The sequence below is a fragment of the Schistocerca serialis genome, chromosome 5 (assembly GCF_023864345.2).
Source record: "Schistocerca serialis cubense isolate TAMUIC-IGC-003099 chromosome 5, iqSchSeri2.2, whole genome shotgun sequence".
NCBI classification, from domain to species: domain Eukaryota; kingdom Metazoa; phylum Arthropoda; class Insecta; order Orthoptera; family Acrididae; genus Schistocerca; species Schistocerca serialis.
The window spans coordinates 539,241,795-539,269,423 of NC_064642.1; the positions used below are offsets into that span (position 1 = coordinate 539,241,795).

Sequence of the window (27,629 nt, forward strand, 5' to 3'; positions counted from 1 at the left end):
GAGTAATGGCAATAGACTTCTCTATGTGGTAATGTATGTGTACGAATTGGAAACAAAGAACTGATTTTTACATAGTACATAACAGTTGTGGTCTTCCAGCACTTCACCTGGGTGTTACTCATGTGCTTATCTGCTGTTGACTCTCACAAGTGTGTGGGCATTAACTGCCAACTGCACTACATGATGTTATGCGATTTATTGCCTGTCATGGACTTTTTACTAGTATGAGTCAAGCAGAGATACTAACATGTTAACAGAGGTATGCAGACTGGAGATTTTGGTTTGTGGTGTATAAATGTTGGCTTCTACATCTACATCTATACTATGCAAACCACTGTGGTGTGCATGGCAGAGGCTACATCCCATCGTACCAGTTATTATGGTTTCTTCCTGTTCCATTCATGTGTGGAACACGGGAAGAATGATTGTTTGAATGCCTCTGGGCATGAAGTAATTATTCTTACTTTATCCTAACCATCCCTATCTGAGTGTTACTTAGGGGTTGTAGTATGCTCCTAGAGTAGTAATTTAAGCCAGTTCTTGAAACTTTGTCAACAGACTTTCTCAGAGTAGTTTGTCTATCTTCAAGAGTCTTCCTGTTCAGTTCCTTCATCATCTCTGTGATACTCTCCCATGTATTAAACAAACCTGTGACCATTCGTGCTACCCTTCTCTGTGTACGTTCAATATCCCCTGTTAGTCCTATTTGGTTTGGGTCCCACATACATGAGTGATATTCTAGAACTGGTTGCATGAGTGATTTGTAAGGAATCTCCTTTGTAGACCGATTGCAGTTCCCTAGTATTTTGCCAGTAAACTGAAGTCTACCACCTGCTTTACCCACAATTGGACCTATGTGGTCATTCCATTTTGTATTCCTACAAAGTGTTACACCCCGGTATTTGTATGAGTTGACCAATTCCAACAGTGACTCAGTGATATTATAGTCATAAGATAATACATTTTCTTTTTTCATTTTGTGGAGTGCACAATTGTACATTTTGGAACATTTAGAGCTAGTTGGCAATCTCTGCACCACATTGAAATCTTATCAAGATCTGACTGAACATTCATGCAGCTTTTTTCCTATCAGAACTGCATCATCTGCAGAAAGCCTGATTTCACTATTAGTATTGTCTGCAAGGTCATTAATATACAACATGAACAGTAAAGATACCAATGCACTTCCCCGTGAGACATCTGAAGTTACTTCTACATCTGATGATCGATGACTCTCCATCCAAGATAGATGTGAGGGAGATGCTGTAGTGCTGGCTGTGGGAGTATGCAGGGACAGAATAGTTGGCTGCTAGATGCGTCCTCAGGAGACAGTGTTATGAATTGGTAGTGTGAGGAGGGGGAAGAGAAAGGGAAAAGATCATGCAGGCAAACTGGCGGTATAGGAAGGTGTATGTGGATCTGGAGTTGGAGCAGGAAATGGCACAGAGGAAAGTGAAGAACAGGGACTGGCAAAGGCTGAGGCCAAGAGGTGGGGTTATGGGAATGAAGGATATGCCGCAGGAAGAGTTCTCAGTTGCATAGTTCAGAAAAGTTGGTGTTGATGAAAAGAATCCAGATGGCTGTGAAGCACTTTGGGAAGCCAGACACACTGTGTTGGGTGCCATGTTCAGCAACTGCATGGCCTAGCTGTCTCTTGGCCTCTGTTTGGCAATGGCCATTCATTCGGACAGACTGCTAAGAGGTGATGCCTGTGTAGAATACAACACAATGATTACAGGTAACTTCATACATCACAAGGCTGCTTTCACAGGCAGCACTGCCTTTTACTGGCTAGGAAATGCCTGTGGCAGGACTGGAATAGGTAGTAGTGAGAGGTGGTATGGGATAGACCCTGCAACTGGGTCTTTCATAAGGATTCGAGCCAGTGGGTAAGAGATTGGAAGCAGGGGTGTAATAGGGATGGACAAGGCTATTGTGTAGGTTGGGCGAATGGCAGAACACCACTGTGGGAGGGGTGGGTAAAGCAGATATTTCTCATTTCAGGACTTGAGAGGTAGTCAAAACAATGGAGACAAATGTGATTCAGTTGCACTAGTCCTGTGTAGTTCCAAGTTACGAAGTGGACACTCCTTTGTGATCAGTCAGTGCATGTGTGATAGACATAAACTAACCTGAGAAAGTCTGTTAGCAAAGTTTCAAGAACCAGCTTTAAATGATTACTGTACGAGTATACTACAACACCCTAAGTATCACTCACATAGGGATCGTGAGGAAAAAATAAGAATAACTACTGCATGCACAGAGGCATTCAAATAATCAAGGCATGGGAGATCTATTTCTGAAACAGATGTGGAGGGTAATTTTTGTCTGTGAGCACCACAATGAGGCCCTCAGCATATTTTGAGGAGGACTGTTTGTCACTGCAAATGTGACAGTCGTGGATGGCTAGGCTGTACAGAAGGAATTTCTTGATGTGGAATGGGAGACAGCTGTCGTAATGGATGTAATGCTATCAGTTGGTAGGTTTGATGTGGAATATTTAAGTCTCTCACCATCCTTTATATTTTTTTATGTTGAGTATTTGTGACATCTCCAGTAATCCTCATCTTGCAATAGTGGAAATTCCTCTAGTTATTTCTAAGCACAACCATACTAACATTAAACTTTTGTACACTGCAGTAACATTTGCTACCTCACACTGTTACTAACTGGCTTATGTCATACCAGTTGCCTTGTTATACTGCAGTTTCTGGTAAACTGGACTGCTGAGGTCACATTAACTTCTGTTGAGGTGAACACTGGCACTCTGGCACTAGGAGTTTCAGGAGTTCAACAGTACCTCACTTCCCAAAGGGTATAGTTTATGTATATCCTGGTGGAATGATCATTCTCCCTATAGTAATATTAAGCTGCTGCAGAGATATCATTCTGCTAAGTGTTGATAAGTAAATCTTATGCTTTAATAGCTTTATTTGATGTGTGTTCACTTGAGACAGTAACTGAAATCTTTCCTACAGGCCATCGAGTAGCAGTAAAAATTTTGGAGAATGTGCCAGATAACATTGAGGAGATTGAGGAGGAGTATCTTATTCTGAAAGACCTGAGCTTGCATCCTAATATACCATCTTTTAATGGACTTTTTCTGAAAAGGGGCTCTACCCCAGAAGAAGATCAGCTATGGTTTGTTATGGAGGTAAAACGATTTTATTGTATGTGCTGTTCAGTATCTATCACTGTAATTGTTATTAAATCATGCCTAGTTTAGATGTAATTAAGCTTGTGGAAATATGAAATTATTGAGCACAATTGAATATGTAAATTACACACTATAGTTTGCTAGTCAGCACAACTGTTTTTCCTTAAATTTGAAACATAAAACAGTCATATTGTCTGTCTTCTTCCCAGAAGTGACTCAAGACTTGGCTATTGAAACTGATAACTAAAACTGCTGATCATAATTAAAATGTAAATTCCACCTAACAGATTTTCAAAATGACAAAATTGTCTCATTTTATGTGGTTTTGTTTGTTATTGTTTCTTTTCACACTTAGTCCTAAATATTAATGAGCACTCAGGAAAGTTGTACAAATGTTCTTATATGCAGATGTGAATAACTCACATCATTGCATTTCCAGTTATGCACTGGTGGATCTGTAACCGACTTGGTTCAGGGCTTGAAACATCGGGGTGAGAGACTTTCTGAAGAACAGATCGCTTATATTCTGCATGAGACTGTTCAGGTTCGTTCAATACAGTATTCTCTTAAGCCACAGTTGTAAATAAATCACAGTGAAATAAAGGGTGAATAATTTTATTTATAGGCTTTGATATATCTACACAGCAATCACTGCATGCATCGTGATGTTAAAGGACACAATATATTGTTGACAGAAGAAGCTCATGTGAAGCTAGTAGATTTTGGTGTATCATCACATCTTGCAGCAACTCTTGCTCGACGAAATACATCTGTCGGAACACCATACTGGATGGCGCCGGAAGTAAGTTAAATGAAAGAACTTGATTGTAAATAGTTACCACATATTTTGATTTTCATACATAGGATCATTAATTATTATAATTAGATATCTAAAAGGCACTTGGTATATTACATCGAGTTAAGTACAGCAAATGAGACATTTCATTTCATTTTCTTAAATTAACCTTTGCATTTGATTTCAGGTGATAGCTTGTGAGCAACAGCTGGACTCCTCATATGATGCACGATGTGATGTTTGGTCTGTTGGAATCACTGCAATTGAACTAGCAGAAGGTGACCCACCACTCTCTGATTTACATCCAATGAGAGCTCTTTTCCAAATTCCTCGCATCCCACCTCCCTCTCTTGCCCGTCCTGATGAGTATAGTCAGCAGTTTTCTGACTTTATTAGTGAATGTTTAGTCAAAGATCTAGAACAACGGCCATTTGCTAGAGAGCTGTTGGAACATCCTCTTATGAAGAAAGGAGCATTGGTTGCTGAAAAAGTGAGTTACCTCATGTTTTTCATACTGACCATTATTTTGATATAAATGTGTATTAAGCAGGAAATAAAAGTAATGTATTTACAAGAAAAAAAGCAAAATGAATGGAAAGAAATTGCCTGATTATTAAAGTGTTTGGTGAGGCGTATCTCGATTATCTTTGCTTGCTTCCATATTTGTTAATATTTGTTGGTTCTAAAAGGTTCGCAGGGAATTAAGAGCTGAGATTCAAAGGCAAAGAAAGGAAGGTCGCACACATAGACAACCTGAAGTGACTACAAAGCATGGAAAACTGAAATCTGATCGCAAATCAAAGCCTCAGAAAATGTATATGGATGATCTTGCTGCTCTTGATATTCTCACTGAGGTAATTTCTTGATTTGTATATTTTACTTTGCTTTAATTTGTTAAGAGTTTGTGGCTTCAAACATTTATCAGAGGTTAACATCATTTTATCACAGATATGCGCTCATTTTTTTCATTCCACAGTTATGTTCAGCTCTGAATAATGTGCACATTATTGGTATGAAATGGCTTCAAACATACAGATGCAATTTATTCTATTTAAGACGACACTTTTCAAAAGAGAATAGTCTAAAATTGTGTATGTTCTCCTGTGATGAAGGAATATTTAATAACGTCAAAATGCTTTTTATTTCCATGTGAAATTTGTCATAAGTTGTTCAATTTTATTTATGTATTGTTCAGGGGGGGGGGGGGGGGAATGGCAACACAAGTTGTTGATAGGCATGCTCTGGTGTGACACAGCTCAACTCGTCAACTCATTACTATTGTTGTACCTCTTTGATTATGACTTCTTATTTACTTGAGCATTGTCTTTTACCTTTCCGCTGATGAAGCTGATTAGGTATTCTACAGCATTTTTGTCTCATCAGATTACTTAATCATAACTGAATTTTAGTGATTCAATTGTTGAAGATACAGTTATCAATAATTATATTTTCTGTCACCCTACGTCCAGGATTTCGTGTAAGTGATGATAAAGTTAGCCTCCAGCGGAAAATTTAAGTGTTTACATCAAATGGTTTTTTTTCTATTTTTGCAAGTGCTCTGCAATCGATCTGAAAAATTCACAGTAGCCATTCATATTTCTGTGTGGGAAAATATTTTCTTAATGGATTAAACCACAGTGTTCCTTTGTACAGATTCAGAACTATAAACGAAATAAAAATTTGTCAATATTCTACATATTGGCGACTAGTGTCTGACTTAGGGCACTGGAAAATGATGCAGGATTTAGGCTCTCCTCAATCCAAAAAGTGATGATGCGGGGTTTGTTACACAGATACCTACAATTAAGATGCACTTACTGCCAGTTTAGGTGAGCAGTCAAAATTGTACATAGATTTCTGCAGCTGAAAATGTTGAATATCAGTGTGAAAAAAAAAATCCTACAGTACACTTTAGCAAAATATGTGTTGTGCAACGTTGTGACAGATAGGAGCTATCTGGTGTGGTTCAGTAGCTGTATTTGAAAGTTGATACCTGTGCTGCAGGTTTAACAAAGCTGAATCCTGAAGGTTCTCCTTCTTGATAGGACCACCAAAACACAGTGAGTGACTTAACGAATGACCTAGACAAAGTCTAAGTGAGTGTAAATAGAGCTATACGAGACACATTCAATGAATTTGAAAGCAAAATTTTGTCTGCAGGTCTGAAGAAGAAACCTAAAAAGTTTTGATCATGAATAAAGTCAGTGATCATACTGGCACTAGAGTGGAGATGACACAAATATGATAAAAATATTAAATTCCTTCTGATATTGTTGCACTGATGAGGGTCAGTCTTTTAACCATCATATTAATGTAAAAATGACTGAACAAAAAATAACAAAAATTACTAATTGACGTAATGAGATACTTCTGGGATTTTATGTATATTATGTGAAAGAACTTTCATATCCTTCTAGCCGCAGTTATCCATAGGTCACTGGAGCATAAGGTACTCCAAGCAAATGGAGGAAGGTGCAGTCATTCCCATTTTCAAGAAGGATCTGCAGATGTATGTACATGACTATATTAAGGAGTATGAGTAATGAGCAGTTCAAAGTGGAATCATCACATAAAACTAGTAGTGGGAAAGGCAAATGGAAGACAAAGATTGATTGAAAGAAGCCTAAAGAAGAGTAATTCATACACAATAGAGATATTTTATAAAACCTCCTTTGACCGATACTCGAGTAGTGCTCAAAATTTCAGTCGCATCCCAGAAAATATTAATAGTGGATATAGGGATGATCCAAATAAAAATGGCATTTTTTGTTGCAGATTTGTTTTAACAACCCCAGAAGTGTCACAGATACTCATTAAAATTCAGTGGCAGTTGCTACAAGGGAGGCATTGTGCGTAAGGTATAGTTTATTCTAAAAATTCGGAGAGCATGGAGTAAAGAATATATTATTTTCTTGTATGTTTACAGTAACTCATAAAATGGCCGTGACAGTAAAATCCGAGAAATCTGATCTTGTATGGAAACTGATACTTGTTCTTCTCATGCACTGTTCAGAACTGGAATAGGAAGGGGAAAATAATAATGTTTTACGAAGAACCCTCTACAGTACTTCATAAGATTGCATGTGGAGTATCAATATAAATGTAGTCCTGCAGATTTTTGTGTTAAAGACAGAAAGAATTCATGAGAGGCAAACTGACTGCACTGAAATGGTGGAGACTGTGTGCCATGACTAAAAATGGGCAAAGTAGCTATCATTACCAGATAGGTTAAACTGTTGGAATATCTGATAGCATTAAACATCAAACATTTGGAATGGTGAGGTAATTTGCTGAAATTTCAGAGGAAAGGAATAAAACAAAAAATGTGAAGCTGTGAAAAAAGTGACTGTCATACAGAACATCAATAAGGTGTCCTGCTTTTGATGAGTCTGTCTTGTTCTGGTTTTTGATTGATCTATCCCATCCTCTCTCAGCTTGTTACTTGTTCTAATGTGATTCCTTTTAGTCAGAACCTGAAATGAAAATTTTTGGGTACATGTCCATGTGTAAAAAGTTTTACTGTGCACTACCCTTTCTGTTGATTGCACCACTTTTACCATCTCCTGCAAATTGTTGTAAATATAGAACATCGTAAGTGTGTGTTTTATTTATAACTGTGAATATATTCTGTTAATATGCGTGTTCTCATCTCTCTCTCTCTCTCTCTCTCTCTCTCTCTCTCTCTCTCTCTCTCTCTCACATACATATAAAAATCATTCACTCAGACTCACTGCATAGTGACAAATAAAATGAATGTTTCAGTCCTACTGCATCACTCTTCACATCAGAAGAAAATTAATAATCAAAACTATACAATCTATCTCAGCAGTAATGTACAAGGACAATATTTTGAACCTGTTATACATTTTGAATGCATCTTCTTTCCTTCTTTTATGACCAAAAATGTACTAAAGGTTTTATTGTTCTGATGTTCCATAAAAATAATTATGCTCTACAGCCTTTAAATAATAGGTGGACGGCAGCTTTACCTTATAACAGAGAAAACATCCACAATCTTGGATGTTTTTGTAACTTTGTCTACTAGAGCAATTTGTTGTGGTTATGAGGCAAGATGTAATTCATAAATAACAACTCATTATTGTTTACAATAATATTTTAAGTAAACTTTTGCTGCTATAAAAGTCATTACTGTTTACAAAGGCAAGTAATTGTTGTGTTTTTCTTTATATCTGTCACAATTTTGATTTGTTCCAGTTTTTCTCTGAAAAGAAAGTGTATTGAATGAATGAGCACAATCTTCCCCCTCCCCCTCCCCCCCCCCCCTCCCCCTCCCATTTCCTTGGATCCTGCCAATCTCTATCCCTCCATTATCTTATCACGCAGTATTTCATTGAATGGGAGTTGTTAAAGACAGAATATCCCTTAATTGGGCAGAAAGGATTACAAATGAAAACCACACCTTTGTATGTTGCAGTAGTTTTAGTAACAACTGAGAAATTAATTTTTCAGATTTCAAAACTAACTGGGAATATTTTTCATATGAGATTTTCTTTTTACTTTTCGTAGGTCCTCATCTAATGATTAAAGAAATAACTTGCCTGTGTTTGAATGAAAGTAGATATGACACAGTGAAAGTATAGTCAAATACTTGTGAAATTCACACCTCCCTTGTAATATATGAAGCTGTGGACCCAATGAATATGCACAAAAGAAAAGAAGCCTTCATTTGTATAGAGTATGCATGCTTCTCCAGCACGAAGAATTCACTTTTGTTAGGGAATGAGGTAAATGGGAAAAGCTAGTTAATTTCTGTTATAATGGTTAGACAGATACAGTTAGGTAAAGTGTGTGTTGTAGGAGCTTGAAAGTAACATTCTAGGTAGGTTTACTCCATTGTCGCTTGCTGTGAGGATCATGAAAACTTGCATTCCCCTAACATTAAGTTATAAACAGTGACTGAGAAAACAATTTGCAGTTTGGCTTTAATATAAAGTGCTGAATGGCAGTTACACATTTAAGAAGCAGAGATTACTCTTGTCTTATACTTAACTAAATGCATCTGAAGTTAGTGAAGACAGAAACTCATCTCAAGTAAGTGAAGCTTTTACGGAAGCCTTCTTAAAGGCTAGCCAAATCCAAATTTTGTACCTCTCTCTCTCTCTCTCTCTCTCTCTCTCTCTCTCTCTCTCTCTCTCTCTCTCTCTCTCATCTTGATGATGATCTGATACAAGAACATCTAAACTAATTTTTGTGCTGAATCAAACAATGGAAAACCAAGGACAGAATAACAGCATTATTCTGAAATGGGTAGGTTGCTACTTACCATATAGGGATGTTGAGTTGTAGACAGAAATGACAAAAAGCCTGCTATAAATGTGAGCTTTCAGCCAAATGGCTTTCCTCTCATGAAGTAAGGCCTTTTGGCCAAAAGCTCTCATTTATAGAAGCAGTCTTTTTGTTGTGCCTGTCTGCAACTCACCATCTCCTCTGTATCTCAATATGGTGAATAGCAGTCTGTCATTTTCATAATATTTATCCTTGAGAGTTACTGGAAAAGATATGGATTTCTTTGATGCAAAAGGGATTCTGCAGAGGGTAAAATAATAACTGATGAATACTTTGCAACACTTCTGAATCAACTGAATGAAAAATACATGAAAAAAGCTTGAAATTTCAAGAGAAATTAGTAATCATCTCTCAGAACTACATTTCTGCCCATGGAGGTGTTTTGGAATAGGAGTGAAGTAGTACAGTTGCTATAACACAGGCTTCTTTTTCAACAGTATTGGGTTTCAGAATCATATCTGGTTGTTGTAACTTAAATTTAGATTACCTGTGGTTTCCCCAAAATGATTGGTTGGATCCTCAAGCAGGCCACAATTATTTCCATCCTCTGTACCATTATTTCATCTCTAACAATTCAGACAGACATTAACCTTCCTCTTTGCTTTTTTGATCACACACAGTATTCATTATTTTATGTTGCAAAGAAAATAAATATACGTGTCCTAAAAGCAAAAATATTCCTTTGGCTATTCCCCTTTCACTCTGATAGATGTTACTAAATAGTTTCAGCCAGAGGAGAACATGTTGATTCCCCATATTATTGTAGTAGAATAATTAAACAGACAAGAAACTTATTTTGTACATTAATGGAAATTCCTGGGTGGAGTGATATGTAAAATAAGGGAAAGGCAACCACTCGTTATAACAGAATGTTGCATACGCACACATAACAGGATAGTTTGAGGCAGGATTGGAAAATGCAGATAACTCAGCAGCTGCACAAGAAAAAGAAAGTTCAAGAAAAGGAGCCAGAGCTTGAAAGCTAGTGAGCACCATTTTCTGTTAGTGCTATCGGTGAGTCGTTGCCTTTTCCATTATTTTGCACATAGTTAGTCCTTCAAGGATGTGAAGTATGCAAAGTAAATACAAAGAAGAGATTGGTAGGTAGTAATTCTGATATTGTTTGAGATGTTTCTTTATAATTTGTCGCAAGAAGCATCCAATATACAGTCTTATTGTTCAGTTGCAAAGTAGTGTGGTTGTATGTTTGGGTATACTAATTAGAAACTGTTCAGAATGTTGACCATGGAGGTGGCTTAGTAGAGCATTTTGGACATGAGATATCATGAGTCTGGGAGTGGCTGTATCATTTTACACAGTTGCACAGTTGCTTTTTCTGTCAGAAAGAGTGGTGCCATACACATGACTTACCATCTTCTAACTCCATTTCTGCTTCCAGGCATTTACTGCAGTCACAGTCAGTCTCTCTCTCTCTCTCTCTCTCTCTCTCTCTCTCTCTCTCTCTCTCTCTCTCTCTCTCTCTCTCTCTCTCCCTCTCCCTCTCCCTCTCCCTCTCTCTCCCTCTCTCTTTCTCTCCCCCTCCCTCTCTCTCTCTCTCTCTCTCTCTCTCAGTCTCTCTCTCTCTCTCTCTCTCTCTCCCCCTCTCTCTGCTGAGTACCATTCTTTTATTTTAATGTTAAGGCATTGTCCCTGATTCTCTGAAATTTAGATTCTCTGAATTAAACTAATGCTATGGTAACCATCATGAGCTGTGTTATAATCTCTATTCATCCACCACACACAGAAATTTCTTAACTACCAGTCTACATGGTGTCTTCAGATTCGTCATACTCTCACCATTGTTGTTCTTGTGTCTGACCAATTTACTGCATACTTTTATGTGCAATACTGTATACTGTTTTCAGATCAAAAACATTGAAGAAAGCATTCCATACATTTAACTTTCTGTTACTTTCTCAGTTCAAATATTGATTGCCATAACACGTACAGCAATAGTGAAAGGTATCAGTGCAGAGAGATTTCATTCATTATAGAAAAGCAATGACTTGTTGTTTAGTTTAATATTCTGCACACTGAATTTACATTACAGAAGATTTAACAGCAAGATCCCAGAAGGCAAGGAATAAATGAAGAGGGAGGGGGAATGTTGATTTTTAAATTTCTGCTACACACTATGTTGAAGGGAACCATGAACTACATGGTGAAATTTATCACTGCATTTGGGAGGCTGAGGGAGGTCTTCAATAGATTATGCATGCAAACAACTGTTTAATGTGATTTTGTGATGATCTAATAGAAACAGCTTTACAAATTTAAAAACAAGCAGAATATTTTTTAAAGCAAGAGATTTCTACTTTTCATGAAACTGCTTGGTATTTCAAGTACTTTTAAATTTAAAAAAGGGGGGGGGGGGGGGGTACTTTTACAACTAAAGATATGGCTCCTTGGAGTATATGTACCCCTTTAATCTAATTCTTCTACAAACAATTCATTATTTAATAACAACATTTAGCAGTTGACAGGCACATAGAGCACAAATCAGTTTCTTTTTTGAGTATCAGATGCTAAACTCTTCCACTACATGAAGAGTGATTAACTTTAATTCATTCCATTGCTTGTATTTCACCTGGGATTTTCCATTGGTGTATTAATTTCATTCATAAATGAACAATTTTAAAATCTGAACACAGAAATTTTGTTTTAGTTTGGTTGCTTGTATATCATAATGCTGATCCTTACGTTGAGGTTTAGAATATCTAAAGGCCTCGGTTTGTTTTTCAGGATGGCATTGTAGAGCAGTTACAGAGAAGATATGAACAATTTCAAATATACACTTACATAGGTGACATTTTAGTTGCTGTTAATCCATTCAAGGACCTAGGACTTTATTCTGACCAGGTATGTTAATTTCTTTAAAGGACTTTAAATGGACATACAAGAATGTAAAGGCAGAAATCAAACAAGCATAAAGGCATTTTTTAATTGTGATACAGTTGAACAATCTGGTTTGTAAAATAACTGACAGCTTTCGAACTGTTCTATGCTCTTAGATATGAGAGAAATAAGGTCATCTGAAAGCTGCAGTTCACCAGAAGCTGACTCTTGATTCTGTATCTTTAAATAGCAGTCATCTGGCGGCATTTTATCAGTGTGATGAGGGATCTAGTAACTTGACTAAACAGAGCTGAATTCTAATTCTTCTGATCTAATAAGACTTCTTTTTATGCAGAGTATAATTTCTGATTGTGTCAGTAATTATGAAGGGCACGCACATGAAGGGGACATTTATGAGACCCAGTTCTGGAGAAAAAAATTTATTTCTAGATGCAAAATTAGGAACATTATTTCAGACCTTCATCTGTGCAGCATTATAATACAAAACCATTAACCAAGTGTATTTCATTGTAAGGTATAATGTCATTACAAGTCCTTCCTGAGATCTATCATCGAAAGGGTAGCAGATAAAAAATAGTGGTTTATTGCCGTGACGCAACAAATAACTCACCTGTTTATTAATCAGATATTTAATCTAAATAGGAGCAGAGAAGATACAAAGGACAAGCTCGGTCAGACAACCCACCACACATTTTTGCTGTTGCTGATGCAGCGTATCAAGCATTAATGCATCAGCGCCAGAATCAGGCAATTGTAATAAGTGGTGAAAGTGGTGCGGGGAAAACAGAAAGTGCTAACTTGCTTCTCAAGCAATTAGTGTATTTAGGAAAAGTAAGTAGTTTTTTTAACTTACACTATAACTATTACAAATGTTTAAATGTATAACAGATTAAGAGTATCCAAAATTCAGGCTCCTAATCGGAATTTGGAAGAGCGTATTCTTCAAGTGAATCCCATAATGGAGGCATTTGGAAATGCTCAGACAGGGATCAATGCAAATTCCTCCAGATTTGGGAAGTACCTGGATTTGACAATGACGAAATCTGGCAAGGTTACAGGAGCGAGAATAGCAGTTTATTTACTGGAGCAGTCACGTGTTTGCCAGCATGCACAGTAAGTATTGGGCTACATCGGATGACCTGATAAAAGAACTGAATATAATTTTCTGTTGGACTCCTTGTTAACAATTTTTGTGTGTTTTTTTTTTTTTTTTTTTTTTTTTAGGGGAGAACGTAACTTCCATATATTTTACTACATGTATGATGGTCTAGAACATGAAGGTCGACTCTCGGAGTTTCATTTGGATCCAGTTCTAAGGATACATCATAAATACCTTGGAGGTGACTTGCAAGATCCAGAAACTAAGAAGGTATGACTGAAGATGAAGAGAGAATACAGTGTATGAATTTATGATCTACTACTACCTTTAAAAAATATCTTATTTTATTGATTTACTTTTTCTGGTCTCAGTATAATTATACTGTAAAGAATGGGCATAAGCACTTCGCCCTTCAGAAATTCCAAAGTGTTACATGAGGACCATTACGCACTGAAAAACAAAAAAATTTCCAATGTTTTTAGATGCAAATAACAAAAACTGTGTTTTTCTTAATTTTTGTTCCAGTTTTACTACATGTCCTAGAAATGGGTTCTATTTTGACATGTATCACTTATGGGAACCATATTTATTTCAGTCTTTGCTTTCCATTGGTTATGAATTTATTGTGCTGTGATACTACATTATGAAGCAAAAGGCACTGTGAAAAAAAGTATTAAAATTGAGATATATAAGGTCTATATTTGTTTTGTGCTCAAGGAATTACTATTGTGAAGGAGAGTTTTTTCCTCTTGCATATTAGTTCATTACAGATGTTTTATTAACATAAATAAAATCTTCTCGGTCTTCCAACTGTGTAAAGTGGTCTTACATCCATAAGATTTTGGCCTGGATGCATGCAATGATTTAGTTGGGAGGAGTGTCATAAAGCCATTGTACCCTCTCCTGAGGCAAACTGGCCCACAACTGTTGTATGAGGCGTGTTTTTTTAAGTAAGTACCGTTTTGCCACACCGCGGCTGCAGCGCTGTGGCAAGCGTTCTGCAAATGTGCACTGGGTGCCTACATCTGTTGTCTACACACTGACGCCATCACAGTCCGATTCTTCCTTGTTTACTCTGTGTACTGAGTGTTTAAGATACCTCCGATAATCGTGAGCGCCACTGACTGTGAAGTACGGGCTGTTACACGATGTCTTAGTGTTAAAGGCCTAAAAGTGATTGATATTCATCGTGAGATCTGTGCAGTTTATGGAGAAAACATTGAGTGATGGAATGGTAAGAAAGCGGGGTGAGAGCATTTAAAGATGGTCACACAAATGTGCATGATGAACAACGGAGTGGGCGTCCTTCGGTTGTTAATGAAAGTTTGGTGCCGGAAATGGACAATAAGGTGAGAGAAAACAGACGCTTTACGATTTCCTCCTTGCAGGATGACTTTCCTAATGTTTCTCATAGTGTTTTGTATGGCACTGTGACCGAGCACTTGAATTACCAAAAATTATGCACACGTTTGGCACTGAAAATGTTGACCGATGTGCACAAAACCAAACGTTTAGACAGACTTTCCTTGAGCGGTGCCACAATGATGGTGATGATTTCTTAAGTGAAATTGTTATGGGTGATGAAACATGGGTGGCTTGTGTCACACCAGAATCAAAGAACGGCAGCATTCAGATTCACCCAGAAAAGTGAAGTTTAAGCAAACAATTTCTGCCAAGAAAATCATGTGCACAGTTTTTTGGGACAGAAAAGGAGTATTACTTGCGGAATTTCTGCCTCCTAATGAGACAATCAATGCAGCAGCTTACTGTAAGACATTGCACAATTCAGAACAAAAGACATGGCAAGTTGAGCAAGTGCATCGTTTTCCTGCAAAACAATGCTCGTCCGTATGTGGTGAATCAGACCAAAGATCTGATCACATCTTTTCAATGGGAAACTCGAGATCATCCTCCATACAGTCCCGATCTTGCGCCCAGTGACTACCATCTGTTCCTGCACTTGAAGAAACACCTGGACAGTCAGCGTCTTCAAGACGATGAAATCAAAACAGTGGTGATGCAGTGGTTAACAAGTCAGGCGGCAGACTTCTATGAGGAGGGTATTCAAAAACTGGTACAACATTATGACAAGTTCCTCAGTATTGATGGAAATTATGTAGAAAAGTAGATTAAGGTACAGGCTTTCATGTAAAAATAAAATTATTGAGACATCTTTTTTAAATTTCAAAACAGTACTTACTTAAAAAACACACTTCATAACTGGTCCTTGACATCCCAGATACTAGCACTCGGACAGAGTTGACATTCAAGCTGGTCCTGCATGCTCTATTGGGGGCAGATCTGGGAATCTTGTTGGCTATGAGAATACCTCAGTACCACACAGGCAGATGTGTGTAAAAGCATGTTTCATTAAAAATGACACTAGAGAGGCAACACATGAGGATGTAGGATGTTTGTGACATATCACTGTGCCATCAAGAGTTACCTCAGTCACTACCAGTCATGACCTAAGTCGTAACTGTTAGCTGCCCACAAAACCCTGCTGGCCTCTCCAAAACAAGGAAAGAATTGACCTTTCCTCAGGTCATCACCAGCCTTGCTGACAAGTATCAGTATGAATATGCAGCTCTTGGAGAATGAAATTACAGTGAAATCCAGACCTTTGTACCTCTACAGGTGTTGATAAATATCAAAGGGGACAGTTGAAAATGTGTGCCCCGACCGGGACTTGAACCCTTACCTTGCTTACAACGCAGAAGCTCTATCTACTCATTTTCTCAAACTCTTGGTAGATAGATTGTAAATTGCTGTGAGTAATCAGTATAGGGGACAGGCGCACTACAAATGTAGTGTTTGGACAATAAGTTGGAAATGTGGGTCTCACAGGGAGCACGCCAGAGATAAGTCCGTGCAGTCACACTGTCCTCTGTGTCCTCGATGGCTCAGTCAGATAGAGCATCTGTCATGTAAGGAGGAGATCCCAGGTTCAAGTCCGGGTCAGGGCACACAGTTTCAGCTGTCGCCATTGATATTTATCAATGTCTGTAAGCAGCTACAGAGGTCTGGATTTCACTGTAATTTCATTGCTCAAAAGTTGTCATCCAGGGTAGCACATAACTGTGACTCATTGCTCAATGCAGTGCAACACCATTCATCAGCACTCCATGCATCCTTATCGTGGTGCCACTCCAAACACAGCCATCTGTGGTGCGATGTTAACGGCAGCCTATACATGTGACAGTAATTCCCTAGTCCATGTACTGCTAGTCTCTGATCAGTGGTGCAGGATAATACAGACTGTTGCTTACCGTATACTCCATCGTTGACTGATTAAGTAAATGAAAGGCAGTGAAAAATTTGACCACTTCCTTTCCATTACATTTTGGAATTACTAAAAATATGTGGATGCATTGTATAGAAGTTAGGAAGAAAGTCAGCTACAAGTAATAACCCACAAAATAAAACTGTATGGTGATAGTATCACGTATATACTTATAACACTGTAAAATAGTTTTAATAGAGAAATAAATTCAAGGAAAACAGTTGCAAATTCAAATCTAATGTATACCCATTACTACTGGAACATTGTCATTATCCTACTTGCTTGTGTAAGTATCTAATTCCAGTGAAAATTAACTGACGCTTGTGCTTCTTAACCAATCACTACAGTAAAATCACAACATTCTTTTTCTGTCCCAGCATTAATTACTATTGTTCAGAAATGTACTTTGTAAAGTTATATCTGTTGGGACTAAAACTGCAATGTTCAACTGTCATGTTGTGCACTACATCATTGTATTAACTTATAATGTATCATTTGTACAAACATTGTATGAGAGAGACAAAGGAATCAATAAAAATTAAATGTAGCTGACGATAAAATATATATATTTTCAAATACTATAATGTATGTTAGGTGACACATTAATGTGTTTCAGACTAATGTAAGCAGATTCCATCAAGTGAAGGAAGGATTTAGGCTTCTTGGTTTTCGTGAAGAAGAAGTTGACACTATTTATAGGATTATAGCTGCAGTTCTCCATTTGGGTGATGTGGAATTCGGGGAAGTTATTAGTCAGGACAACACTGACAATAAAAGCAGGGTGATAGACCTGGCACCGCTGCATAGAGGTATACAATGAAATATATTTATATCTTAAAATTTAATAAACACATACATATTTCCTTTTATATATGTGTACTTCATTGAACAATAGTCGAAAAATGTTAGTTACAATTTAATTTCATGAAATATTCATTATCATTAAGCTGGTTGTTCAAGTAATGAGCAGTGAACTGATTGCACAGAATAATTAGTTTCAACCACAAATTTAAGTCTGAGACACCCTTCCTATTGCCATCTTCTCATCTCTGGTGATGCAGATAATTATACTTTTATTTATGTTGCTTGTGATTTTTAAATTGAAACTATAAAATTTCTCTATTAAAGGTTACAAGGGATATTCATAAAGTTTTCATTAACAATTAAAAAAAAAGTTACAAATCGATAATTTTTGGATGGTTTGTCTAAAGGTACATATCTGCAGTTCTGGTACACATTGGAGTCCCTGCACTATAGTGTTGTACCTTGATACCAGAGGGGAAAAATGCATCCCATTGAAAATTGAAGACAGGCTGGACCATTTTATTTTTGATTCCTTTAACAGAATCTGACAGTACTGCAACAAGTGAATTTCAGTATTTACCTGAACTGCAAACAAGTCTGGAAAAAAAAAGTAAATTAATTATATAACTTTATTTTTCATACAAAACCTTAGTGTTCCAGTGTTTCACACAAGCTCTGTCATTCATTCTTCTTCCAGTAAGAAGATACTTGTTCTAGCTAAGTTTTGACAAAATTAACTCAAACGGAAACTGTAAATAAATCACGTTGTATTTCAGATGCTAAACTTTTTCTCATATCAGAAGCAACTAAGTGAAGGACTGAAAGAAAGATTAAGACTATGGTATGAAAATGATTACCTATTTAGTTGAGAGGCTTTAAAAATAGGATTTGACTTCTCTCGTTCTGAATATTTAAAGCAGCTTCTCCATCAAGAGAAGAAAGCTGTATAAATGTTTGACATAAGGAAGTTATTGTAATCAACTCCATACTCTGCTTTTTCTTACTGAAAGTGGCAAGAAAAATAGAAGCACCACTAAGAATACCACTTGACATAGTGAAGAGAGCCTCAGATAGTGCCTGATGTTACACAGGTCTGAATGTAAAGCTCCAAATGAAGCTAGAAAATATACAGTAGCACTCATAAGGAATAATGTAGGATTAGGATGAACTGAGATTTGATGAACCATGCTCTGTGGTTGCTAAATGCTGGCACAAGCACCCTTAATTACTATAATCTAAAAGTATAAAATCACCACCTGTGTATCTCATAGGGTGCAGTGGTGAACTTGTGCATATAAAAATTTCGGAACACTGGTTATATTGGACACTATGGACCGGCAGTACACCCATGGACTGTTCGAGCACTGGTTATGTTGTCTGGAAAGCATAGAAATGGAGAAGTTTGAGCTCCTGACAGACAGCGACAACAGTGTTGGAGTCCACAAATAATACTTATGGGCCGTGCACCAGTTGAGGACTCTGTAAATAACATTGATCAGCCATCCCTCTAGCACACTACATTCACGAAATTGTTACTGCAACAAACTAGAAGCAGTTTATCTGTTTGTATGAAGCTCTAGCAGCATGTCACCAACAATTTAGCCATAAAGAACCCTGTTGTTACATTGGACTTGTGTTGATTACTACTGGACTGTTATTCCCTAGTTTATGATGACTTTGACTCTTTATTCTGGCCGTGAATTAGTTTGCGTTCTTTCATTCATCCATCCAAGCTGTTTTCTTACATTGCTTGTTCATGACAATCAAAGCATGAACCAGAACATCACATAGCAATGTTCTAGTTTCTGCTGCAGGGGCACATGCTACTTGATCACCACATCATTGTGAGACATTGTTAAGGAATCATTGTTGTTCCTATAACAAAATATTTTGTTGTGAATGCATCTCTGTGAAAGTTGTAATGATACTTGTGTTGTTTAAATATTAGCTTCATATTTGAAATTGTTTCATAAATCATTGTAGCACATAACAACTCTACATCACACTGTAAGCTTATGGTTTTGGTCTTTCTGTTAGTGAAATGTTCAATTTTATGAACTTAAAAAAAGTGATTTCTTATGGTAATAGTGCTTTCTTTCAATACTGTTCATCTCAAATGCACCGTACAGTAGAAGAGGTATGTTGGCTACTGAAAAATATGTTTGAGGAACCAAACTGTTAAAACTTAATGAAAAAGGAAGAAGAAGAAGAAGAAGATGGTGATGATTATGAAATATCCTGAATAGTCTGAACTTTAAGGCTTGGGCCACATACAATTTCCAAGACAGTCTGGAGTGGCACAAGACAGCAACTATTTTTTGCTCCACATTGAGAAATATATTAATGATGAAGAGACTTGTAAAGACTAGGATGACTAATAAAAGTGAATCAAAGGCAATAAAATAAAATAAGTAACCATGGGGAACTGGAAGGAGTAAACAGATAACAAAATTCAGTCTCCTATTTGCTAGAGGCTTACAGAATATCTGAACAAACCCGTGATAAGTTGATTCAAAAAGATAATTAATAATTTGAATGTAATAGCTACAGCAGAAATGATGATGAGGATTAGTGCTAGATTAATTACCTAATGTTGTTGACCTAAATGTTGAATATCCTGGTGTATTCTGTTCCTTGCAGATTGTTGCAAGAGTAGCATCTATCTCCTGTCCACACTATATATGAGCTTAAAGAGGTGGTTGGAGTGAAAAAAGTCACATTTATGTCTACACTTGCCTGGAAGAGTAATTCTATTTTGCTCTGTTTCTAGTTTCTCGTCTCCTTGGCTTAGAACCAAGTGATCTGCTTGAATCTCTTACATCAAACAGTGTTGTAACACGTGGGGAAACAATAACCCGCAACAACACTGTTAAGGAGGCTTATGCTGCAAGAGATGCGATGGCAAAGGGATTGTATGGCCGCCTGTTTGACTGGATGGTCAATCAAATAAATTGTTTACTGATGTTCAACAGAGCAAACTGGTGAGCTGTATTTTTTTATTGTTATACAATACTGTACCTCGAATTGCAAATTCTACTTAGTCAGATAAAATAATTCAACTTGATGAGTGCTGTCTGGACTAGCATCAGTAACAAAGGCTATAAATAAGTCTAAAATTCTTTTGACTACAGTCATTCTTGAGAAGCCAAGGAATGGCGTAGAAAATGGCAGAGTTATTTGCGGGAGGGGGGGGGGGGGGAGCAGGAGGAGGAAGAAGAAGGAATCATTAGTGGAGCCCCTGATGCCCTGCATGTAATAATATTATTAGAAACAAGAATGTTACTTCTGTTTCTGTTCCCACACTTTCTTGTAGAAGCCCTTGCCAACAGAGGTGAGTAGTTCGTTCTTGTGTGTTCATTTCTTATCTTTTTTTATACAGCATTTTCTCTCTTTGTTTTCTTTAGCTTCTAGCAAAAGCTTTTTTTTTTTATTTATGAAAGATTGTATTTGGTGTTCATTGTTTCTTATGTTATTATTCTTGCCTCAGTCTTCCTTTTGCTATACAAAAATCTTTCACCTATGCCAGTAATCTAGACAATTTACATAGAGGCAACCGTTTGTTGCGAAAGCTTGAATTTTGTGTGTATGTTTGTGTTTGTTTGTGTGTATGTTTGTGTTTGTTTGTGTGTCTATCGACCTACCAGCACTTTCGTTTTGTAAGTCACATCATCTTTGTTTTATATAGGTCGATAGACACACAAACATACACACAAAATTCTAGCTTTCGCAACCAACGGCTGCTTCGTCAGGAAAGAGGGAAGGAGAGGGAAAGACAAAAGGATGTGGGTTTTAAGGGAGAGGGTAAGGAGTCATTCCAATCCCGGGAGCGGAAAGACTTACTTTCGGGGGAAAAAAGGACGGGTATACACTATCTCTCTCTCTCTCTCTCTCTCTCTCTCTCTCTCTCTCTCTCTCTCTCGCGCGCCCACACACACACACACACACACACACACACACACACACACACACAAGCAGATATATATATATATATATATATATATATATATATATATATATATATATATATCTGCTTGTGTATGTGTGGATGGATATGTGTGTGTGTGTGTGTGTGTGTGTGTGTGTGTGTGTGTGTGAGTGAGTGTATACCTGTCCTTTTTCCCCCCTAAGGTAAGTCTTTCCACTCCCGGGATTGGAATGACTCCTTACCCTCTCCCTTAAAACCCACATCCTTTCGTCTTTCCCTCTCCTTCCCTCTTTCCTGATGAGGCAACAGTTTGTTGCGAAAGCTTGAATTTCGTGTGTATGTTTGTGTTTGTTTGTGTGTCTATCGACCTGCCAGCACTTTCATTCGGTAAGTCACATCATCTGTGTTTTTAGATATATTTTTCCCACGTGGAATGTTTCCCTCTATTATATTCAATCATATATATATATATATACTGGACAGGTGGTATAATTTTAAACACCTTAATGGATAAAAGCTGATGACGAAATTAAAAAAAACCTCAAAGTATTTAGTTTAACTAAACACAGTTGGGCAACAGTTTTGAACCACACCTTTCATATACCAGTTAAATAATGCTAATCTCCACAAAGTAAGGACCAGTGCATCATGGTCCAAATAACCAGTCTGAAATGCAGAACCAGTCCATCTATAATCTGGACCTGGAGAAAATCGACATCTTTGTTATGAACTAGAAGGTCTAGTCACAAGGTTTTTGTGTCCAAAAATAATAATACAGTAAAACTGGATCTTCATTGTATTAAACTTAGTAGAAAGACTTCCCACAAAGATATCATTATAACAGTAGTAAAAACGATTTGTGTGTCCACCACATTTGGAACAAGCAGAAATTGGCATCCAGGGACTTTTGCCACATAATGTACTTCCACATATAACTGTCCTCCCCAACCCCATCCATTTCGTTTGACATATTGTAGCTAATGGGACTGAAATGAACGTACTGGCTGTATTCAAGAAGTAGCATCTTCATATTGGGCATTGATGCAGAGATAAATAGAATGTTTGCATTTTTCTATTTATAGCATATTGAACCTAAACCTGTACGTAGCCAAAGTGGACATACCTACCAGTATATAGGTATATAGGGCAAGGCGACTGAGGCAGGCCACCCAAAATATATCCAGAATGAGTAATTTATACTGAACAAAGTGTTGAATTTTCTAGTGCGAACAAGCAGTGTTTAATGTTTGTAGCTCACAAAATTGGGACACCAACATTCTCCTTCTTCTTTTTCCCCATTTTTTAAATATTCTGTAAGTGCTTGGAGGGACTCAGACATATTAAAAACTTAAATACCAGTATCAATGTCCCACACTAACATTTATTTTACAGTTCATTATGAGCAGGTTTTCAGCTTTCTAGATCATCTTCAAATAACTTAAGACTAAACAGACAGTCCACACATCAGCAAGAGTTTACAGCTATAGATCGCATTCACTATAATAAAAAAGACATTAATTCAGAGCATGTCCAGCAAAGGCAGAATCTTTCCTTTTCAGACGTTAAATACATTTAATGCTCTCTTTTTGCATCATTTGTAAGAAAGTGTCCACATCACATACACAGTTTTCCAGATTTTATTAACAGGCTTAAACTACTGTAGCTGGGAAGTTCACATGGTTAGCTTTGTTAAAGTTCATTTGATGGATTGATACTACTCATTAGCAACAGGTTTGAAACTTCTGCAATGTAATTATTATTAAATGAGTTTTTTAACAATATTGTGATGTCACTGTGGGGAGCTCAGTATACTTTCCCAGTTGACGTCTGAAGTTAGTTAGAAGACTCTGAATCAAAATATTGAGACAGCAAATTATAGAGAACCAATAGCTACCACAAAATTTTGTGAAGTAGTCCCTTAGTCTAGCTGAGAGAGGAGCAGCTTTTTTGTGGCATCTGTCCTATTTTTTAATGCATCAGTTTTAATTTCTGTGAGCACAAAGCAGAACGAACTGCCAACTGGGAGGTTACCATGGGAAGAAGTTGAAATAACTGACAATAGGGTGACATTCTACAAGTCAGGAGGTGGGATGTCAGAAGCCTGAATGTAGTAGGAAAGTTGGAAAATCTGAAAAGGGAAATGCAAAGTCTCAGTCTAGAGCTGTTGGGGGTCTGTGATGCAAAATGGAAAAAGTACAATGATTAGTGGTCAAATGACTATAGGGTAATAATAGCAGCAGCAGAAAATGGGATAATGGGAGTAGAATTCATTATGAATAGGAGGGTAGGGTGGAGAGTAAATTAATGTGAACAGTTAAATGATAGGGTTGTTCTCATCAAAACGGAAAGGAAACCAATCAGAACAAAAATAGTTCAGGTATACTTACTGACGTTGCAAGCAGAACATGGAGAGAGAGAAAATATATAGGAATACTCACATATTTTCAGTACGTAAAAGGAGATGTAAATATAATAATCATTAGGGACTGGAATGAGTTGCAGGAAAAGGAGCGGAAGAAGGAGTTACTGGAGAGTATGGGCTTGTTACAGGGAATGAAAGAGGAGAAAAATCTAATTGAGTCCTGCAATAAACTTCAACTACTAATAGTGAACACTGTTCAGAATCACAAGAGGAGGTATATGTGGATAAGGCCCAGAGACACAGTAAGATGCCAGCTGGATTAAATCATGGTTAAACAGAGATTCCAAAATCAGGTACTGGATCACGAGGCATACCCAGGAGCAGATATAGACTCAGATCATAAGTTAGTAATGAAGAAGACTACACTGAAGTTTAAGGGAATCGTACTGAAGAATTGCTGTGGAATGAAGTGGGTTACTGAAGTACTGAGGAAGGATAAGGCACATGTGAAGTTCATGGAAGATCTGGATACTGTGATAAGGAATAGGCACACTAGGTAGTTCAATATAATGTGATTGGATAGATAATAAGTCTACTCATCAAACAGTGGCAGGACACACACATAAAAGAAGGTTATAAGTAGGCAAGCTTTCAGAGTCAGTGACTCCTTCTTCAGGCAGAAGAGTTGAAGGGGAGGGAAGAGGGGTGAACAAAAAGGACAGGAGAGAGCTAGGGAAAGGGGTAGATTTTGGAAAAGTCACCCAGAACTGCGGGTCAGGCGACACCAGATGGGATGAGAAGGAAAGACCGATTGTTGGGGATTACACTGGACGAGATTTGAAAACTTGAACCTTAAGCTGCAAGACAGGGTAATATGCAATACAGCGATTACTGCTAAAACATCGTGTATGAGTTGATAAGAGTGAAAAGCTAAGTGCATTGTACATAACAGAAGTGAGAGGGGGATGGTGAAAAATAGACAGGCAAGACAATGAAAGATGTAGAATACTAAAATGGGGTAAATTAAGGTCAGGTTGGTGGCGAGAACCAAGGACATGTTGTAGCACTAGTTCCCACCTTCCTCTTCAACCCTTCTGCCTGAGGAACAAGCCACTGGCTCCGAAAGCTTGCCTAATTATAATCTTCTTTTTTGTGTGTGTTCTGCTGCCCCTTGGTGAATAGATTTTTTTATCTATGCAATTACATTATATTGTCAAAAACTGATTGTTCTCGTGTTACACTAGGTAGTTCATGTGAAAAGTAATAGACATCTCTAAAAAGTAGCAATCTTAGTTGGAAAGATAAACATAGGTACTAGGAAGGTAACTGTGAAGAAACCTTGGGTAACCGAAGAAATACTTCAGTTGACCAATGAAAGAAGTGCAAAAATGTTTAGGAAAATTCAGGAATACAGAAATACAAGTCACTTAGGAATTAAATAAATAGGAAGTACAGGGAAGCCAAGGTGAAATGACTACATGAAAAATGTAAAGAAATTGAAACAGAAATGATTGTCGGAAGAAGTGACTCGGCATATAGCATAGTCAAAGGAGTTTTTGGTGACATTAAAAGCGAGGGTGGCAAAATTAAGTGTGCACTGGAATTCCAATATTAAATGTGGAAGAGAGAGCAGATAGGTGGAAAGAGTACACTGAAGGCCTCTATGAGGGGGAGCTATCGTGTGATGAAATGACAGAAGAAAAAAAATTGGAGTTTATGTGGAAGAGATAGGGGATCCAGTATCAGTCAGAATTTAAAAAAAACTTTGAAAGACTTAAGATGAAATAAGGCAGAAGGGGTGGACAAGATTCCATCGATTTTTAAAATCATTGGGGGGAAGTGGCAACCAAACTACTATTCAAATTAGTTTGTGGAATCTATGAGACTGGTGACAAACCATCAGACTTTCAGAAAAACATCATCCCCACAATTATGTATTGCATACTGAGAAGTGTGAGAATTGTCACACAGTTGGCTTAACAGCTCATGCATCCAAGTTTCTGACAAGAATAATATGCAGAAGAACGAAAAGAAAATTGAGAATCTGGTAGAAGATGATTAGTTTGGCTTTAGGAAAGGTAAAGGCACCAGAGAGGCAGTCCTGATGTTACACTGAACAATGGAAGCAATATAAGGAAAATCAAGACACGTTCATAAGGTTTGTCAACCTGGAAAAATGTTCAGCAGTGTAAAATGATGCAAGAAGTTTGAAATTCTGAGAAAAAAGCAGTAAGCTTACAAGGAAAAATGGGTATTGTAAAATATGTGTAAGAACCAACAGGGAACAATACAATTAGAAGGCCTTGAATGAAGTGCTCGTATTAAGAATGGTATAAGACAGGGATGCAATCTTTTGCCTGTACTGTTGAATCTACACATTGAAGAAGTAATTACAGAAAGGTTCAGAAGTGGGATTAAAATTCAGGGGGAAAAATGTCATTAATAAGATTTGCTGGCAGCATTGCTATCCTCGGTGAAGTGAAGAGCTGTGGGATCTGTTGACTGAAATGAACAGTCTAATGAGTACAAAATATGGATTGAGAGTAAACTGAAGAACAAAAGAATAATGAGACGTATCTGGAATGAAAATAGTGACAAGCTTAATATCAAAACTGAGAATCATGAAGTAAGTGAAGTTAAGGAATTCTGAATCTTGGAAACAAATTAACACATGACAGATCAGATAAAGTAAGGGTGACATCTGCGAATTAGGTGGACTGGTAAGAAAAGGAATGAGAAGGTTCTCCACAGGATCAGCGAAGAAGGGAACTTATGTGAAACACTGACAAAAAGAAGGAACGGGACGATATGACATGTGTTAAGACATCAGGGAATAGCATTCAGAGTGCTGGAGGGAGATGTATAGGGTACAAACTGTAGTGGAAGGTGGAGATTAGTATACATTGAACAAATAATTGAGGACATAGGCTGCAAGTGCTATTCGGATATGATGAGGTTGGCACAGGAGATGGATTCGTGGTCAGCCGCATGAAGCCAGTCAGAAGACTGAGGAAAGATAGTATATGCCAGTTTATGCATTAATAAGTACAGTGGGCAAAGTTTGTTTGACGTCTTTATTCTCTTTGGTAACACACACTTTCAATTGTTTCACATTTTTTATGGTACTTCTTCCTGATGGTATTTATGGGAAATAGTAACCAAATTACACGTTGTGAGAGAAAAGTTGAAGAGTTTGATATGCGGTTCTTGACATAATCATATTGAACAATTATGGTGAGTGGGCCATATCCTTTTCTACTGTGTTATTCTGGCATTTGCCACAGCTGATTTAATCTGGTAGGTAGATGGGCAAATGATCTCACTTCCTTCACAATGCGAGTGTAACCGGCAGGATTTTGTTGTTAGTAGTGTTAGTGTCCGAACTTGCTGTTAGGCATCAGTACTGAGATGACGGTATAGGATTGAAACACAAACATCACTGTGCATTACAGTTGCCGATAGTCAACATGATCTGGACAAGATGAGCACAGGGCTTTCCTCGTAAAGCTGTTTTATCAAAACAGCAGTAATACTGCTACTACTCTTTGTGAGTATCCACTCATTAAAGGAATAGGGAGAGGTCCTCTTTCCGCACAGGTTTTGAAGAACATGATATGGAAGTTAGAATTAATGACAATTTGGGAATTGCTCCTGGGAGCAGCTGAACATTCCATCGTTCACCATCTGAAAAGTGCTGCAAACAGTTGTGAAATGGTATCTCAATTGCAGTTCCAGGCTGTTGTGGGTGCAGATGGTCATAACACTGAACAACATTTGTAACTTGGAATGTATAAACAATATGCAATTAACAAATGTTATCCTTCTCATATGGGAATTAAATTTTTTTTTTTTTTTTTTTTTTTTTTTTTTTTTTTTTTTTTTTTTTTTTTTTTCTCAATGGTGTATTCATGATTTCTCTTCTGCATGTCCTTACAAATGTTTCCACAATCACTCATTTTCCATGGAGGCCCTGTCAAGTTAATTATAACCAGCCTGTATTAAGCACTATAAAATCTAGCATTTGGCATGCTGTTGATACT

The 27,629-nt window shown here is 37.4% G+C and overlaps 1 protein-coding gene across 2 annotated transcripts in view; it reads left to right on the plus strand.

Annotated features, from left to right (window-relative positions):
- Positions 1–27,629, plus strand: part of LOC126481036 (myosin-IIIb-like) — a 92,828-nt gene that overhangs the window by 1,683 nt on the left and 63,516 nt on the right. For both annotated transcript variants that reach the window (XM_050104514.1, XM_050104516.1), the window contains exons 2-12: positions 2,979–3,154; positions 3,597–3,701; positions 3,783–3,959; positions 4,141–4,443; positions 4,643–4,807; positions 12,003–12,119; positions 12,759–12,947; positions 13,027–13,229; positions 13,341–13,485; positions 17,115–17,307; positions 20,073–20,283. In XM_050104514.1, the coding sequence (XP_049960471.1) occupies positions 2,979–3,154; positions 3,597–3,701; positions 3,783–3,959; positions 4,141–4,443; positions 4,643–4,807; positions 12,003–12,119; positions 12,759–12,947; positions 13,027–13,229; positions 13,341–13,485; positions 17,115–17,307; positions 20,073–20,283 (1,984 nt within the window). The remainder of the gene's footprint in view (positions 1–2,978; positions 3,155–3,596; positions 3,702–3,782; positions 3,960–4,140; positions 4,444–4,642; positions 4,808–12,002; positions 12,120–12,758; positions 12,948–13,026; positions 13,230–13,340; positions 13,486–17,114; positions 17,308–20,072; positions 20,284–27,629) is intronic.